At 39.7% G+C, this 17,765-nt stretch overlaps 1 protein-coding gene across 3 annotated transcripts in view; it reads right to left on the bottom strand.

The window, feature by feature from the left end:
* Positions 1–538: 538 nt before the first annotated feature.
* Positions 539–17,765, bottom strand: part of HAPLN1 (hyaluronan and proteoglycan link protein 1) — a 32,147-nt gene continuing 14,920 nt past the window's right edge. For all 3 annotated transcript variants that reach the window (XM_053969045.1, XM_053969043.1, XM_053969044.1), the window contains 2 exons: positions 8,733–9,035; positions 539–828 (listed from right to left, as the gene is read on the bottom strand). In XM_053969045.1, coding sequence (XP_053825020.1) covers positions 539–828; positions 8,733–9,035 — 593 coding nt within the window. The remainder of the gene's footprint in view (positions 829–8,732; positions 9,036–17,765) is intronic.

Below are 17,765 nucleotides of genomic sequence, written 5' to 3'. Positions count from 1 at the left end.
CAAAATTCCTGTCATAATCAATTTGCAGTGTTTCTCAAACTGGTACAAATATGTAAAATCTGTGCTTTTAAAAGCTTCTGCTTTGAGTAGCCTTACACTCCATAATTGTGCCCTAGCAATTGTCAAGCTCTATTGCATGCCCCATTCATGAAAATTATAATTTTTTTGGGATGATATAGCTTAAAGAATTTGAATCTAAAAGTTCCTTACCTAGAGCTCCCATTAAATTATATTAATTTAAAATATCTATGGAATGATACTCTCACAAAAAAAAAAAAAAATTCAAAAAAGAAAACACTAAAACAAAGCAAAACCAAAAACAAACCAATGGGTTTGGGGGAGGGAGTGTCTACGAAAATGATTCTTTACAGTAAGTAAAAGAGGTTTATCACAGTTTTGGTAGCTTGCATGAGTTCATACCCCCCCCAAAAAAAAAAAAAAAAAAAAAAAAGAAAAAAAAAAAAAGGAGACAGACATCTTTCACACTTGAAAAAAAAAAAAAAAACACCAACAACTTTCACGCTCTAGGTACAGCCTCTCAGTTGTAGGCCCTGAAGCAGTAGACACCGTAGAGCTTGTGCTTCTTGTCGGGGAAGCCGACGAAGCGCACGGCGGCCTCGCTGGGGCTGCAGCGCTTCCGCGGCCGGGAGATGGGGTAGCGCACGCTGCCGTCCGCCAGCCAGCCCGCGTCGCAGCGGTCGTAGCCCAGCAGCTTCCAGGCCGCGAAGATCTGCCCCACCTTGGCGATCTGGGAACCGTCCTTCAGGCACGCCTGCACGGCCTCGTCGTAGGTCAGCTTGGTGGGGTGGATCAGGTAGTAGAAGCGGCCTGGAAAGGGAAGGAGGAAGGCGGCGTTGTTAGCGGCGCGGAAGTTGTTCACCAGCGGTGCTGGAGGTGTTTTCCCAGTCTTAAATCCTCTGGTCAAAGAATTACACAGAATCACAGGGCTCTCAGAATGAAGAGACCTTCAAGATCATCGACCAGCCCCAACACCTCGACTCAACCCAGTGCCACATCCAGTCTTTTTTAAAACACATCCAGGAATGGTGACTTTACCACCTCCCTGGGCAGCCATTCCAGAACTTTATCACCCCTTCTGTAAAAAACTTTTCCCTAATATCCAACCTATATTTCCCTTGGAGAAGCTTGAGACTGTGTCCTCTGGTTCTGTCAGTGCTGCCTGGAGAAAGAGACCGACCCCACCTGGCTACAGCCACCTTTCAGGTGATTCTGTGACCTCAATGCTGTTGCTTAAAGAATTTTACTTTTTATGCACTTTTCATACATCCACTGCTCTCTATACCAGTTATATAGCTCCTGGTATTTTTCCTACCCTTTCTCTTAGATTTTAGAGTAATAAGCCGACCTTCCAACACAATTCCTGAAATACTGTTTGGTCTTATTTTCAAGTAGAGGACCTACAAGAAGACATAACAGGAATTGGGGCATAGAAACCCTCGCACCAACCCAAGGGGAAACTGAATCTCCTATTGGATGTACCTCTTAGATATCCTCATTAATTAACCTTATAAACACTGTAGAAATTCATTAGCTTTGGGCCCATAGCCCATGACTATGGATACATATGGAAGCTTCCAAGATATCTTTTTTATCCTACCATTTCAATGCTGTGGCAAGGATTTTTTTTGGCTTTGATTTATGGCAACAATACTATAACACTGACTTTTGAGGAGAAATGGAGATGTTTGGTTGAAGGATCATGCCAAGCAGTGGTTAATTTGGGTCTGTTCCAGTTGGATGTTGTGTTGTGGAAAATATTGTGATTTTTTTTGTATGGTGAGTTGCTAAGTATCAGGAGGAAAAATAAACGTACTCAAAAAACAGCCCCGGTACAGAAAAAAGACTATTTGAACAAAAAACACAACAAACCAACCAAAAAAAAACCCAAAAACCAAAAAAACAAAAAAAAAAACCCCAAAACCAAAAGTCAATGCTATATTTATTTCTTCTAATATAAAAGGATGGCACCTCCACCTGAAGTCATATTCAGTGATAGCATTTAGGGGAGGGCAGCTGCAGGTGACATGTGCTCTTTTGCTCTCTTGCAAGGTGGTGACCTTGTTTCTGATTAAATGCAAACAGAAAAAAATTTAAATTTTTAACTTTTTTTTTTTTTTTTTTTTTTTTTTTTTTTTTTTTTTTTTTTTTTTTGTGAGAAAGCTGTAAGTCTTCACCAGCAGTTCTGCAGCTCTGTTTCTCTTTAGGCATCAAAGGGCATATCCTTACCACAACATGGGACTGAACTGACAGTGCTGCTAAGAAAAACGTTCCCTGCCTCAAGGTAATGAAAATATATGCCAAAAAATAAAGCCCAAAAAAACAAAGTCTCCCCTACTAATCCATACACAGCAATGATATTAATATTGATTCCATTTATCAAGGCAATAAACATTCATTGTAAGCATTTCATTCATTACACTCGGGGTTATTTATCATCACTGATTTGACAGCCAAGTGGACTGCAGAAGAATCGTGTTTCTTTGAAGGCATTCAGTAATTTCCAAATAAATTCACAAGTTTTCAGTCTGCCTGATCCTGAAGAGGAGAGTTAGATGAAAGAAAGGAAGGACTTTATTTTTGTGGGCAGCTTCTAATTCTTTACTGCTTAATTAAGAACATACTCGAGGAAAATATCAATTTTCTGCCTCACAAAATTTAGGTAGAAACACAGAACTATGCCTATTATGAGATTACTTTCTTGGTGAGGAAAAAGTGGTGAGCAAGTTAAGAGTTATGTCAGCTTCATTTTCCTGCAAAAATCAAACATGATTTTCTTTTTTCTAAATGAAGGAAAGTCAGGTCAGATGACAATATAAAGGTAATTGAATTAACCCTGTCTAAAAGCTGGAAATTGTGTATCAAGAAAAGAACAGTAAAAAAAAAAAAAAAAGCATTTACATTGCAGCTGTGGTCGAAAAGAAAGTTTTTAAAAATTTTAATTGTTGTCAGAGAGGGTATCTACAGAACCTCCACAGTAAATTATCGAGAACAGGTAATCATCCCTTCGTAAAGCACTTTTTTAGACTCTGTTTTGGCAAGCTGAGAGCATTTACAGCGTGCTGCTAAAGGGAATATTTACTAAATGGAATCCTGTTACTGATACACTGTTAAGAAGAGGTCTCCCCAAAGCAAACGGGATTTCTGATTTAGGGGAACAGGGGTTTGGACTGATAGTGGGTAAACTTCACCGAGTTTATGAGCTCCTCTTCAAACCATATGTCAGTGGAATGTAATTTCCTAGGGATTTGCAGTAAGGTCAGGCTTTTGACATCTGACATCAATAATAAAAGCTCCTATACTCTGCTCCTCCCTCAAACAAGAGAAATTGAATAGTAAACCCCACAGAGGTGCAATGTGTATCCAGAATGTCTGATTACATAGAATTCCATTAATAAACTCCGTGCAGATCTGCAGCTTTTCCCCCTGAAAATGGTTGGTATGGGGTTCCTAACTGTTCAGTCTCAGAATTTATTAATTGATGTGGAAGGATAGGGAGGAATTTACTGTCTCACTCTCTCTCATTAATGTCTGGAGGTTGGGTCACTTCTACAGAGGATCCTGCCTGATTTGACTCCTCACACCAAAACCATGGGGCAGAGGGTTTGTGCTCAAACCCACTCAAATATAACAGCTATTTTAGGATTTTGTGTGTAACAGAGCAGCTAAAAGAGGAAAACTCCAGCCACTGACCTACACACCCCACACCCTTGTGACTGTGGAATTTTGAGGGATGAATCACACTTGGAGATTTCTTCAAGCTTAGTGTTCAATTGAGAAGTTTATTAGTGAGTTACTCTTATGAAAAAAAAAAAAAAAAAGAGAGAGATATTTAAGACCTGGTAAATATTTTGACATCCAGTGATCCTCTCAAATAACTGATTTTGAATTAAATATGTGTGAAAAAAAAAAATTAAACACACCAATATCAGTCATGACTCTGGTGAGTCAGAAGCAACCACTCCTAATAAAGGGTGTGAGATTTTATTTTGGGTTCAATTTCTCATTTTGGAACAGTTGCTACATGTTCCCAGTGATAAAATACTCTGAAATAGTCAAATGAACAGTCAGCATTATTCAGACAGGACTTTCCACAGCTTTCTCCCATTTAAATGGCAGAGGTGGTTTGTTTGTCTCATGCACGGCTGTAATAAACAGCTGGCTCACAGCTGTGCTTTTAACATGCTCTCAAAAATTTATTCTTCGTGTTCTTAACTTTGTTAGAACAAGATTTTTACTTGATTCTCCTAGAGCTGATGAAAGATCAATTATGCACTACGATTCTGTGGACAAAGTATATAACAAAATGCCTGTTAATGAGGGGAAAGTGTATTGCAAGCTGTACTTGTACTTTATTTTCCTCAAAAATGCTTAATTATAGAAGACCTGATAAATACATTTACATTTAGCTCTTTTAGCACTTTTCAGTGTGAAAGATTCTCAGGGATTTTCCTTCAAAAAAAACGAAGTACTGTTGTCCTTCAGAAGACCTTTGAAAATAAATAAAGAATAACCACTCAGCTCTTCCATTATGCACTCTTTGGTTTGTGGCTATTAGGCTCAGTGGGGAAGATTGTAACAAAGGTATTAATCTGCATTTATTTCCTCAAATTGTTCATCTGGAGAGATGGCATGGGGGAGGAGCATCCCCATTCCTTGGGACAAGGAAAAGAGAGAAACTGGGGTGATCTGCAGCCCTGGAAAAACTTTGGATGACGTCAGGATGTGCCACCACACAGGGCAGGGACCCTCAGCTTTTCTAAAGATGACATGGACTAAAGTGGTTTCCTCTGGGCAGGACAAATGGAGGAGAAATTGGTTGTGAGAAGGGCAAAGCTGAGCCCTCAGACGCCAGGAAATTCCCACGTGGAATTTTCAAATTTAAGTTAGGCATTCCCCGTTTGTGTACATTCATTTTCAATAGCCTTTTATCAGCACGAGGAATGTAAAAACAGATTGGGAAACATATTGCCATCCAGTGCAGGCAGAAAATATTTTGTTATTTCAGAATACGGATTTCTCAGACAGCATCAGGCTGGTGTTACTCCTTGCTTTTTTGTTTTATGAAACATATCACTCTATATCCTTATAAACTGGTAGCTGGCTGGTACTATTAGATATAAAGGGTATGAAATTATTTCATGTTCTTGTAGGCAAAACATGAACAAATCTCGTATGAACCAACAGAAAGATTTGAGTATAAAACAGCTACACAGGCAGAACAAAATGTGTAAGTGTTGTATTTGCCTTACTCTATGAAAAGGCATCGTAGAGGATAATTTCATCAAGTAACAAGATTATTTGATTTTGCAGCTTTGCTCAAACTATTTTCCTTGTGCAGGTAACAGAAAAGCATGCAATTTTTTTTACTAATGGTGTAATCCCTTCATTTTTAACCATTATTTTTTGTGTATCCAGGTCATCACAGCTGGGATCCAATAATCCCACAGGGAAAACACTGCACCTGGATTTGGATTCGTTGCATTGATGATTACAGTTTCATTTTTTTACCTGAATGGCTAAATACCATGGCTTTTACCTTTCTTCTTCAGGCAAAAAACAAGCTTTGCATGTACTTCAGACCAAGTTTTTATGCTTTTACAGCTGAATTATTTGAAATTGAACCTTTTTTTTTTTTTTTTTTTTTTTTTTTTTTAATAATCTCTGAGATCATAATGCATTTGGGGATTTTTTTTTCCCTACAGACAAACCATTTAGAAGGTATCTAAACCTCACTCAACCTCTTTTTTTATAGAAGCTACCAAAACTTTTTTTTTTTTTTTTTTTTTAATATTTCTCCTTATCCTTCCCTGCTCCTGTGGGCCTTGAAATTTTCCCATCTCCATTACATAAAGTTGAAGGCTCCTCTGCTTCCTACTACCAGGAGACTCCAGCAGCCACTGGGAATGCACTGTGTCCCAACCTTGGCTCTTCCTGAGCTGAGAGAATCAATATTGGATCTTGCAGTAGTAATAGGTTTGGTTTTGGTTTTGGTTTTGGTTTGGTGTTTTTTTTTGTTTGTTTGTTTTTGTTTCTTGGTTTTTTTTTTATTGTTTTTGTGTTTTTTTTTTTTGTTGCTGTTGTTGCTGTTGTTTTGATTTTTGGTGGTTTTTTTTGGTTTTTTTTTTTTTCTTTTTTGTTTGTTTGTTTTTTTGTTTTTGTTTTTTTTTTTTTTTTTCCTGCAACCACTATCTTTGGCAACTGCCAATCCCAGCCTGGTGGCAAAATGGGTCATTTTAACTTTTTCCCTCTGCAGTGAGAGAGCTAACACATGCCATTGAACAACCTGATCCAAAATGCTGTGCTGCAAACAGGGAGCTGCCAGAGTGGCTGGGTTAATTCTGGTTGTGGAGGTGAGCTGGGGACAAGGAGTAGTGGAGAACACAGCAGGGACATTTGAGGAAAATGTAATCTGGTGAATTAAGCTGATTGTGGAAGCTGAGAGGAGCAGAAATCTGGATTTTCAGCTGATGTCATGAGTGATATTTGACACTGAGTTGTGGGGAGTAGCTACCTATATCTATCTATATCTAAATATCATCTATATCTATATATCATCTATATCTACATCTACATCTATATCATCTATATCTATATCTATATCTATATCTATATCTATATCATCTACCTATCTTAATAGATATGTTTCTATAAATATATAATCTATCTATGTCTATATCTGTATAATCTATATTGATATAATCTATATATCTATGTATTTTATATATATGTATAAATAAATAAACAATCAAATAAATAAATAAATATTAAAAATTATAGATATATAATTATATACACACACTTCTCTCTCTCTTCCTCTCTCTCTCTCCTCTTTGCTGTGTAATGTTCTGTCTCCAGGTCAATTTCCAGACTCCTCAAGGCTGAGATTCGTGTCAGTGCCTTGTCTTTGATTGCTCTCCTACTTTATACCTTTCTTCTCCCTCTTTCTTTCTCCTTGTATCAGTGCACAGACAATATTTATCTTAGTTCTTGTTTTTAAGCCAGTTATCTTACTATTCTTTCTTTTGTTTTTTTTTTTCCCCCAGAAATTATGCTTCCTGTTCCTTAAGAGGTGCTGTTCAGCTTCTGGTGTGTAAAAGATCAGTGAGCAGTAAGTCACAAGGTTTTACTCTGCAAGCCTTGGAAAAAAGTGCAGCTATCACCTTTTAATTATTTTTTCTTTGATCATTTAATACCTTGGTGATATTTCTACAGTACAGGGTTAAACCTGCATAGAAGAGATGAGTTCAAACAGGATTCCACCTCGGGTAAATGAAGCAAGAAAAATTGAGCCAGCATTTAATGGGATGAAGCAGTATGATTAAAAAATCAGCCAAACTTGTGTTTCAGATCACTTTGAACCTAATGTAATACTGCTGGCTTGAGGATTTGTTTGAGTTTTCCTGTTGTTGTTGTTTTTTTTTTTTGGTTTTTTTTTTTTTTTTGGTTTTTTTGTTTTGTTTTTTTTTTTTTGGTTTTTTTTTTTTTTTTTGTTTGTGTTTGTTTTTTTCTTTTTTTTTTTAATTTGTTTTTTTTTTTTGGTTTTTTTTTTGGTGGGGGTTTTATTCTTGTGTGTATTTTTTTATTTTGTGGTAGTGTTTTTTGTGTGTGTGTTTTTTTGGTTTGTTTTTTTTTTTGAGGGTAGGTTTTTTTGTTTGTTTTGGTTTCTTTTTTCTTTTTTTTTTTTTTTGGATGGGTCTTCTTCTGTGAAGGGTGATGCAGACTTAGCACTGCAGCGCATCTTCTGAAACCAAGGCTTATGTTTATTTTTTTGCTGTGCTGTAGGGTGATACTGCTTCACTGTGGCTAAGCAATCTGTGCAAAAATATAAAAAGGCCATGCTCCATGGTCTGAGTGGGCTGCAAGCCAAGCCTATGCAGAGCTGTGTAGGAAATATCCACAAGTAGGATGCTGTAGAGGATTGGACATTCACAGCAATGCTTTCTAAATCTTTTCCTGACACTAGGTAAACCCTGAAATGATAGCAAGTTGAGATTGGGTCATTTAATTTCATTTCACACCTAAAAAAAAAAAAAAAAATCAACTAATAGCAAAAAAAAAAAGCTTGCAGTTGCTAAAGTAAGGTTTACAGAAGTCCAACCTCAGAGCAAAAGTGATTGGTGGCTTGGCAGCATAGTAAGATCTAAATTATGAAGGAATAAAGCTAGAAATAGGTCTGTTGATAAGGAACTGTTAATCATATTGAACCTGGTACATGAGCAGGAGCTGCTTGACACTGCAGAATAGGTGCAGCAATGATCAAAATTCTGTTTTGGTGGCATATTTAACTGATAGGAACAGAATTATTATTGACTTCAGCAGGAAACCTCAAATGATGACCTGCAGGTTCCTTCATCGCTTTAACTGAGTTAAACTGGCTACACGCCAGCATTAGAAGGGTGTGTATAAATTTTGTATTAATTTTAACGGGGTATGTATACATTTTAATCTCCCCTTTTAACAAAGGGGAGGTATTAGAAAATCCAGGACAAGTCCTGAGTTGTGAAAACTACCTATGGAACCGCGTGGCAAACGCGACTTTGCGCGCGTACCCTTGAAAATTCCGCAAAGACTTTTTTACCTTGATTATTTAATTCCTAGCATTTTCCGGGTTTGACACGAGGCTTTGACAAACCAAACACCCATTCCTGCCCCTGGAGTACCTTGCCTAAGCACAGCCATTTACGGGGGAAGGGCGAAGGAAACGCTCTCACCGTTGAAGTTGGACGTGAAGCAGAAGACGTCGTAGCGGCTCTTCTCCTTGTCCCAGAACCCGTAATTCCTGACTCCGGGCACGGTGTTCCTGCCCCCACAGGGCTCCCTGGGCTTGGTGATGGGGTACTGCACGGAGCCATCGCTGAGCCAGCCGGCGTTGCACCAGTCCAGCCCCGACCTCCAGGCGTCGTAGAGCTGGTCAAAGGAGGCCATCACCGAGTCCTGCTCCGCGCACGCCCGCTGCGCCTCGTGGAAGTTCAGGTTGTACCGCCCCAGCCGCGGGGAGTAGGGGAACACCACACCTGGAGCAGGGGAAGAGGAGAGTTGCCAGGCACTGAGAGAGCAGGGATGTCGCAGGGACATCTTTCTTTCTTTCAGGATTTTTTCGCAGAGGAGCACAGAGGGAAGAGAGAGAAAACAATTTCTATTTCTGCTCCTGGTTTTTCCCATGTGGAATGCGTTTGGAGAATTGTTTGCCTGGGGTGATTGCTTGGTTGGATTCTGGTGAGGATTGTTTGAGCCTGATGGCAAATCCAATCCAATCCAATCCAATCCAATCCATCCAATCCAATCCAATCCAATCCAATCCAATCCACCTGTGTCTGGACTCTCAGCAGAGAGTCACGAGTTGTGAGTTAGTGAGATGGTAGTTAGAACAAGTAAGTTTGTAGTTTTTAGTATGTTCCTTTACATAGCTTATTAATGTATTATAGCATAGTTATAATAAAGAAATCATTCAGCCTTCTGAGCTGGAGTCACACATCAGCATTTCTTTTACCCTTTTTTACAATACAGGGAGAAGCTTTGGCAGCCACCAGAAGGAGGAATAAAGGGGAGGCGAAGGTTGGATCAGTGTCGTGTGGCAGAGCGCTGGTTTATTTCTGGGGAAAAACGCCCCAGCAGTGCAGCGGCGCTGGTTTTGGGAAGAGGTTAGGGCTGCTGCCTTACCTCTTCAGCTGTGCCAAGTTTAGGTGTGATATTGGAAAGAAATTCTTCACTGAAAGAGGGATTGGGCACTGGAATGGTCTGCCCAGGCAGGTGGTGGAGTCACCATCCCTGGACATGTTTAAAGAAGACTGGACGTGGCACTGGGTGCCATGGTTTAGTTGATGAGGAGGAGTTAGGTCATGGGTTGGACTAGGTGGTCTTAAAGATCTTTTCCAACCTAGGTCATTCTGTGATTCTGTGATTCTGTGCTGCCTTACCTAGTTGGATCATCCCCTTCCCAATGGGAATCCTGCCAGGCCTGCATGCAGCTTCCACCTGCACCTTGCTGTCACTCCCCTGCTCTCACAGTGCTTAAAGGAGGAGCAGAGCTAGCTGGAATTATGAAACTACACATTTTCCATGGGAAATTCCCATCTATCCATTACAAAGGTCAATTTCTAATTTTAAAAAGAGGCAATTAAACCCTAGCATAGCTATACTTTTTGAATTTGTTTTGGGCTATTTTTCTTAGCTTATTTTAATTTTGTTTGTTTGGGTGATTGTTTCTTTGTTTTGTTTTGATTTGGTCTTTTTTTTTTTGTTTGGTGTGTGTTTTTGTTTGTTGGTTGGTTGGTTTGGTGTTTTTTTTTTTTTTTTTTTTAGTGTGGAATGGGAGTAGGGGAACTCCTGGCAGCTATTTAGAAAGAAGAAATTATTGAATGAATCACTGAATTTCTATGAATTATTTCTTTTGACTCATAGACATTAAGATGAAATGTTTTGATCGACATAAAAGAGCATTGTGTTCTTTGCATGAGCCCTGGCCAAGATTTCCTGAGAGGCTCAAGGCAGTTGCTTTTTGTTTGCATTTTTGGTGGGTTTTTTTGCATGGCTTTTTTTTTTTTTTTTTCCCCCCCACATTATTCCAGTAATGGGAATGTCTGCCTTAACAGCAGCGTTTCAAGGCTAATCTGGCAGGAGGCACAATTTTAGCATCCTGGGGGGTTTTAAAGCAGGAATAGCTATGGGGATGTGAAATCAGTGAAGTGGTGTGGGAGACTTTTCAGCTGGTTTTGGGCCTTCTGCCACCGCTCAGGGAGGGAGGGCTCCTCACAGACCACAGGCTTCCCCCAGCACAGCCCTGGTGGGAAACCGTGTGTGACACCACCTTCCCCCTCTGGCCCTGCAGCTCACCCTGAGACAGACAGTGTCACTGTGCAAGGAGCACGGCCCTGCCAAATGCTCTGTCCCCGCCAGGGGACAAGGACACAGCCTGTCCCCAAGCCCTGCCTGGTGCTCATTGCTGCCCAGACATTGCAGACAGGTCGCGACAGAGGACATCCAAAAGGGGCAGGGAAACGTGGGGACACCTCCAGGATGGTTTCAAAAGTGACATCGAATCACTGCCCTTACCTGACAGATTTTTTTTTTTTTTTTCTTCCGCAACTTCTGATTTTATGGAAAATATCAGAAGTTAAACACTGCTCCTTGGAGGGTGAAAGAAGCTTCAGAAAGCACTGAGGAACCACCTCCCCATGTGGGTTTGATAAAACAGAAAAGAGAGACTTGAAACAAGAGTTTGGCTCAGACCACCCTAGTCTTTGGCAGGGCTTAGAAACTTAACCCAGACCTAAATTTTACAGTTGGCTTTAGCCCATAGTCTCATAATAAGCTGAAATAAAATGGTATTAGAGAAGATCCAGCTCAGAATGTTTATCCTCAGATATCTCTGTAGAACTAAGTGCTGTAGGACTGCAGACAAGATAACACATAAGCCAAAAACTTTGCGCTGATATAAATATCCACCTTCCTTTTTACTTTTTTCCTGCTTTTGGATCCTCTTGCCTATAACAATTTCATTTTCCTCAGGGCACTGCAGAATAGGAGAGAGAAATTACCCAGTGGTCAAGCAAGGCAGTCACCATGTGATGAAGCCACTCTTCTTTCAGAACATTCTAACCCATTTCTCTATCTATTCCACCAGTTTCCTAAAGTCCCCTTGCTTCCTCTTCCCTCCCTCATCCTTCTGTCTTCCAAGTGTTATTTCTGTTTAACAAAATCTTTGCTATTACTAAATCTGAGTGACTTGGTCCAAGAAAATAAAGCCTGCAAATGTAAACTTGGCAGGGTAACAATAAACAATATTTTGCTCTCCTTCATCAATTAGCTAGAGAGTCTGCTTCAGTTCTTTCCTCTTGTAAATCCTTTGTTAAAGGGCTTTTCTGTTATGTGATGTTCTGAGCTGCAGTCAATGAATGTAATGTAACACAATGTGTGTTAAATTCAACTTCATAAACAAGACACTGAGGATGTTTCCTGTTTCTTTGGATCTCTGTTTTTCCTTCATCATATCTTTGTTAAAAGAATATCCATTCCTCATCAGTGCTAATGGATAGAAATATCACTGGGTATAATAAAAAATTAGCAAATGTAATAGGAATCTGAGCCTTTTTTCCTTTATTACAAATCTAATACTTTTTTTTTTTTTTCAGAACTACATTTCCCCAGACAACAGGCTCCTTTTCCAGTACATGTGTTTGATTTGCATATACATTAAAAAAACACCCTACAAAGAGGAAAGATCAAGATATAAACTTACATACTTCTAAAAACTGAGCAACTAATTGATAACTATTTAAACAGATTCGATTCCTCAAGGTTCTAAAATCTCTTTTCAAAAGGGGCTAAACTGTGTATATAAATGTGTTACAAATCTGAGTTTGACAGTTTGGGACATAATGTTTTTATAACATAAATATGCACTAAACTGTAATATTAGCTTTGGGCTATATTTGAGCAGACTGCATAGAAGCTGATTTTTTGTTGGAGTTCATCTGCAGTACAAGCCTGTAACTGATTAGCATTAATTTCACCCTGCCAGGGGTGGCCAGGGGTGATTTTGCTGAGGAAAATGGACTGGGAATGTGCTTTGTGAATTACCTTGCAACTTTGTTAATTTTTTTTTTTTTCCCCCCCCTTGATTTCCCTACCAAACCTCTCTGAAATTCATAGTGAGGGCTCAATATTCATCTCCCCTTTCTTTTACACTTTAGTAGTGCTGATCTTTAGTTAATGGCAGGGCGTCTTCCTCAGTCCTGGACCTTACAAACCCGTCAAAGTATAATCCATCCCATCTGTTGCTGAATGGACAAAAGCTGTCCTGAGGCTCCTTGCTGTTCCCACAGCACAGGCTGAGCCTCAATTTCTGACTCCAGCCCCATGCTCTGCCACTAGACAAAACACCCGCTCCCGAACCTTAACAAATTCAGCTTAAAAAAGGGAAGGGGGACAAAAAACTTCCAGCCTCAGAAGGTCAAAATCTGGTTACTTTGTGGGAAGGCAGAGCTGAGGAGCCTTAGCTTGACCTTGGTGATGCTGTTCCTCACCCGTGTGAAGCCTGAGTGGGGATATTAATTTCCATTACAAGGAATGATGGTGTGGCTGCTCTCCCAAACCCACGGTGCTCTGGAATAGGTTCTGCCCCCAGGGAAGGACCTCCTTGCTCCCAAAAGAGACAGGAAGAGCCTGAGACACATCAGCTCAGCAGAGAATTAATCTGTTGGTGAGAAACGAGGGGATTTATGCACCTGTGACCAAGCAACTGCAGTTTAGAAAGTGAATCCTGTAATGGAAATTGGGATTTCTACCAAATCAGAACATGAGAACTGGATGTATTTATATATCCTCCCCACAGGAACACCAGTATTCCTATGGATTTCTCATTCAAGTGAGCAAATGTACAACTCTTCTCCACTTGCTGTGTTTTTTTTTTTTTTGGGAATGTATTTGTCTTATTTATATTTCAGAATCTTATATGTAGGTAGCCCCTAAAATTCAGTGCAAGCAGTCACTTTCCACACACTGTCAGTGCAAGGAGCTGCAGCACTCACCCAGGACAACAAGGTGAGGAAATAACCTCAGAAAGTTCAACTCCTGTAATGATTTTTGGGGGTTAATTAAGCCAGCACCACACACAATTAGCAGTTTCAAGAGTATTGACACGTGGAAACAGAATAACACAAATTTCTGTTGATCAATATGGGGAAAAAAAATTAAAAAAAAACTGGAGTAAAGAAACAGGCTTCCTTGAGTTTTAGCCAGAACTGAAAAGTTTTCTTGCAGTCAGTGTAAAGATGGGGCAACTGTAGGGTTTGCTATTTACTGTACTGTAGGGTACAGTTTTATGCTGGCAGGTATACGGCAAAATTTTCCATGCTGGATTCCTAAAATTCCATAAAAACTGGTGACCCCCTCATTTTCACAGAGTCTCCACCTCTGTTTTCCTGCCTGTCAGAACGGTCAGATGTCTGATCACCCAGCCACTGGCTGTCAGCAGGTATCAATCTCCCTGAAAATGAAACTGAACCTTGAAATTGTGTCCCTCCACCATCCCATAACTGTCAGTGGGGTTGCTTACTTCTAATCAATAGAAACATATAAAATATGTTATATAAAAAAAAAAATTATATATAAAAAATATGTTATATTTTATATATATATATAAATATATATATATATAAGATATAAAATACACTGATCTGGGCATATTATTCTCTTGTATTTCTACAGCTTTTATCAAAAATTTGGGGATCATTGCCTTTCTCTGCTCTTCTTAGCCTAATTACTCCTAATTTTTTTTTTTTTTTTTTGACACTTTCCTTTTGGGCTGTCAGTTTCAGGCAATATTTTTAAACTTTTTGTTTCACCTGCATCATTCAAGTACCATTTCTTGGAGCATGTGCAAACACAGCTCTGTCTGCAGAGCCCTGTCACGGAAGGAATCACTTTGGTCTGCTGCGACTTTACTCTTGACAACCCCTCTTTGGTTTTTGTTCCAGGCACCCACAAAAACTGTGTCCTATGAACTCAGCTTTTCATCGGGGGGTAGAACAGATTATCACACAGAGGGTATTAGAAAGAGGTGTTTTTTTGGTGTGTGTGTGGTTGGAACAGCAGCACACAGAGGAAACAAATACGACATTATTAGGCTAAATCTGATTTCTCCTGCTCTTGAGAGCATGAAGTTGATTTCCCGTTGGTTTCAACTCTGAATTCCCCACTGCTTACATCCAGCTGAAGACCAAATGAACAGATTAAAAAATTATTGTTTTGACAGTTTGAAAAAAAATTGTTTATATGAAGCTTATGGATCTGTTTGAGCTGTTTTGAAATAAAGAGTCTGGTTTTGAAAGGGATGCCTGTCTTTTTTTTTTTTTTCTTTTTCTTTCTTGGACCTAAAGGCCAACATACCTCAAAGCAAGAACATGAATGCTCATGGGTTTTGGTTCTTGGGGAGACACACAAAGAGTTAGCTTCTATCTAGAAGCTGCTTTCTACAGAGGCTTTTAATTATTTTATCCAGATCTTCAAATTCCCAGTAGCGCTGGATGTAAAAGGTAATTATTTTACATACTGTATTGCAAACTTATTGTGTTCAACTCTCACCTCCCTTAGAAGAGAGAAACTATGTCCCTTCTCTCCCTTAGAAGAGAGAAACTATTAAAAATAATTCTAATTAAAATAATTTTAATGGTATTAAAAAATAATTCAGAGCAAGAGCCTGCCTTTGGCTGTTCAGCATTGTCCCACTTTCTCTGTCACCCCTCCCCTGGTTCTCCTGAAGGGAGGGCACACAAAACCTCTGCTTGAGCAGCACCTGACGGCTGGAGCCTGGGAGGCCAAACTCACAAACCTGGCACAGTGAGATTCATTACAGTGCCAGGTGTTCGTGAGGAAATAAACTAGCAGAGCACAAACATAAAGAAAATTTGGTGTAGGACCGTAAAAAGCTGCCGTAAATAAAATTTAATGTAAGCTGAGAATTCTTTTTTTTTTTTTTTTTTTTTTTTTTTTTTTTTTTTTTTGCTTATGACTCGGACAACAATATCTGCCCGCTGTCACAGACCTTTTAATATGTCAGGCTTGTGACTTCCAGGGCACTGAACAGAGAGTGTAGGACTCATGATCCATATTTTATGTGCAGGAGGAGAGTAAGGCCAGTCCAGAGAGGAGATGGCTTTGGTGATGAGGCTGGTTGTCCATAAACAACATCCTGCTTTCCCCAGTACTTGACGCTTCTTGCAGCTGCTGTGCCCAGACCGACCCTGACCCTCCCTCAGACCACTCCTGGTACTTCAGGCTGCAAACAGGACAAAAATCATGACATGATTTAGGACATGAACAGCTCCTAAAGCTGCTGGTTGTGGAAAACTGCAGTGGGTTCCAGTTCTGAGCTTTAGCTGGTGCTCAGCGCAATCTCTCTGGGCTAGGGGGAAAAAAAAAAAAAGTTGTGCTTCCCAATTAATAAAAATGAAGCAAGCACATCACAAAAATGTGAGGTATGTAACAAATTTGGACTGACTCTAACTTCAGCGTTTTTTTTTTTGTTTTTCAAAGCTAAGAGTGCACACTTATTATGAATGGTTTATTTAATAACAACCCCAGGAGGCCTTTAAGGCTAGAAAGAATAAAAATGCTGTCAGAGTGGGAGAAGGAAAGAAGTCCATTGAGGTGGAGGTCAACAATTTCGGTATTGATACATAGCTGTGGGTTTTGTACAGGGAGCTCACACCATTTGCACTGCTCTTGGGCATTCCTGGGTGTAAAATGCTTTGTCCTGCTGCCAATTAACATCCTTAAGGCCACCACCTCAGGACATCAGGCTACTGATGCAAAGCACTCCCACTGTGAGATTAACCTGATTATTTACACCAGTAGAATGCTAGAATGGGCTGATATATTTTAATTTTTGTCCAAATAATGTGGGTGGTTTTTTTTTCCTTCTTTTCTGCTTTGCTCAAATACATGAGGTGGAAATTAATGCCAGAACTACATAAAGCTGCAGGGGTGTTGAAAAAATAAGCACAGGGCCATGCAAACAGAGGAGTATATTCTATCAGCTATATATCTCCACTGTAATATTATCATATTTTAATACTTATCTTTTTATTAGGAAAATTCAGTGTACCATAGACCCAGAATTACTGGGTTTAGTCAACACAAGCATGGTTGACACTGAAACTCTCACCACTTTTATTTTATTTGAAACGTTACATTTTACCATGAGGTTTTGCAAAGACAAATTTCCTTCCAGTTTAAGAAACACCACAATGTCAGAAATGAACAGCCTTACACCTGTCCCATGTGTGACAAAAATCACTGAAAAACCATTGCTCCTTACGTTAGGCAGACACTGGTTAAAATATATAAACCTTCATTTGAGCACGGTTTGGAACACACTTGGCTGGAGAAATAAGATTCCTCCTCTACTTATGAATTTCCTTATTTTGGAGGAGGGATCCTGACCTTGTATCCAAGGCTGGTGCTGTGTTACATAACAGTAACAGTAAAAAAAGGTAAAAAAAATATTTTTTAAAACAAGTCTCCCTTTGTGTTATTGCATGCAGCAAAGAAATGATTTCTCATTGCTTTCCCGCTGCACCTTTAATCCAATAATGAATTTCAGGTATGGATTTCTGCATGTGCACAAGCATTCGTACCAAGCTTCAGGCAAATTTGCTCTGCTTCCACGTCCATCAGCATCTCCCCTTCCCAGGCACAGCAGGAAGCTTTCATAGCACAAATCCCTTGCTTTTAACAGCAGAAAAATAATGAACTTTTGCTGCAGAGGAAGCAAGAGCCTGGGCAGGTGAGGAGAGCTGTTTCACTCAGGTACAGCTGAGCCTGCCAGGAGGAATTTTCTCCCTTCAGCTCCCTGCTGAGCCTGCCTCAGTGGAGGGGAGGCTGAACACACCAGAGCTTTTGGCCAGCAGAGAAGAATAAAGATTCTTCTCCTCCAGCTCATTTCTGTCTTCACTCATAGCTGAGAACTTAAGCTAAACATATAAATGTCCAGTTTCCTTTAACACATACATTTGAAAAGAACAGGGTACATTTTTGTTAAAGATGAATTATGTGGGATGGAACAACCTAAATGCACTACCTCACTGGCAGGGGAACTGGGCAGGGTCTTCCTGCAATCCAAAATGGGAAGTTTCTGTGAGCTTCAGCCAGGAATGGAAGAATAGATGTAAAGAAGTAAAAGAAGCCCATTATGTTTATCTGGTTCCAAGAACCACTCAGACATTCTTATTGTGCAGCTGTAT

The sequence above is a fragment of the Vidua chalybeata genome, chromosome Z (assembly GCF_026979565.1).
Source record: "Vidua chalybeata isolate OUT-0048 chromosome Z, bVidCha1 merged haplotype, whole genome shotgun sequence".
In the NCBI taxonomy this organism is placed as follows: Eukaryota; Metazoa; Chordata; class Aves; order Passeriformes; family Viduidae; genus Vidua; species Vidua chalybeata.
Note: the sequence above shows the minus strand (reverse complement) of the source record. Positions and strands in the feature narration are given on the sequence as shown.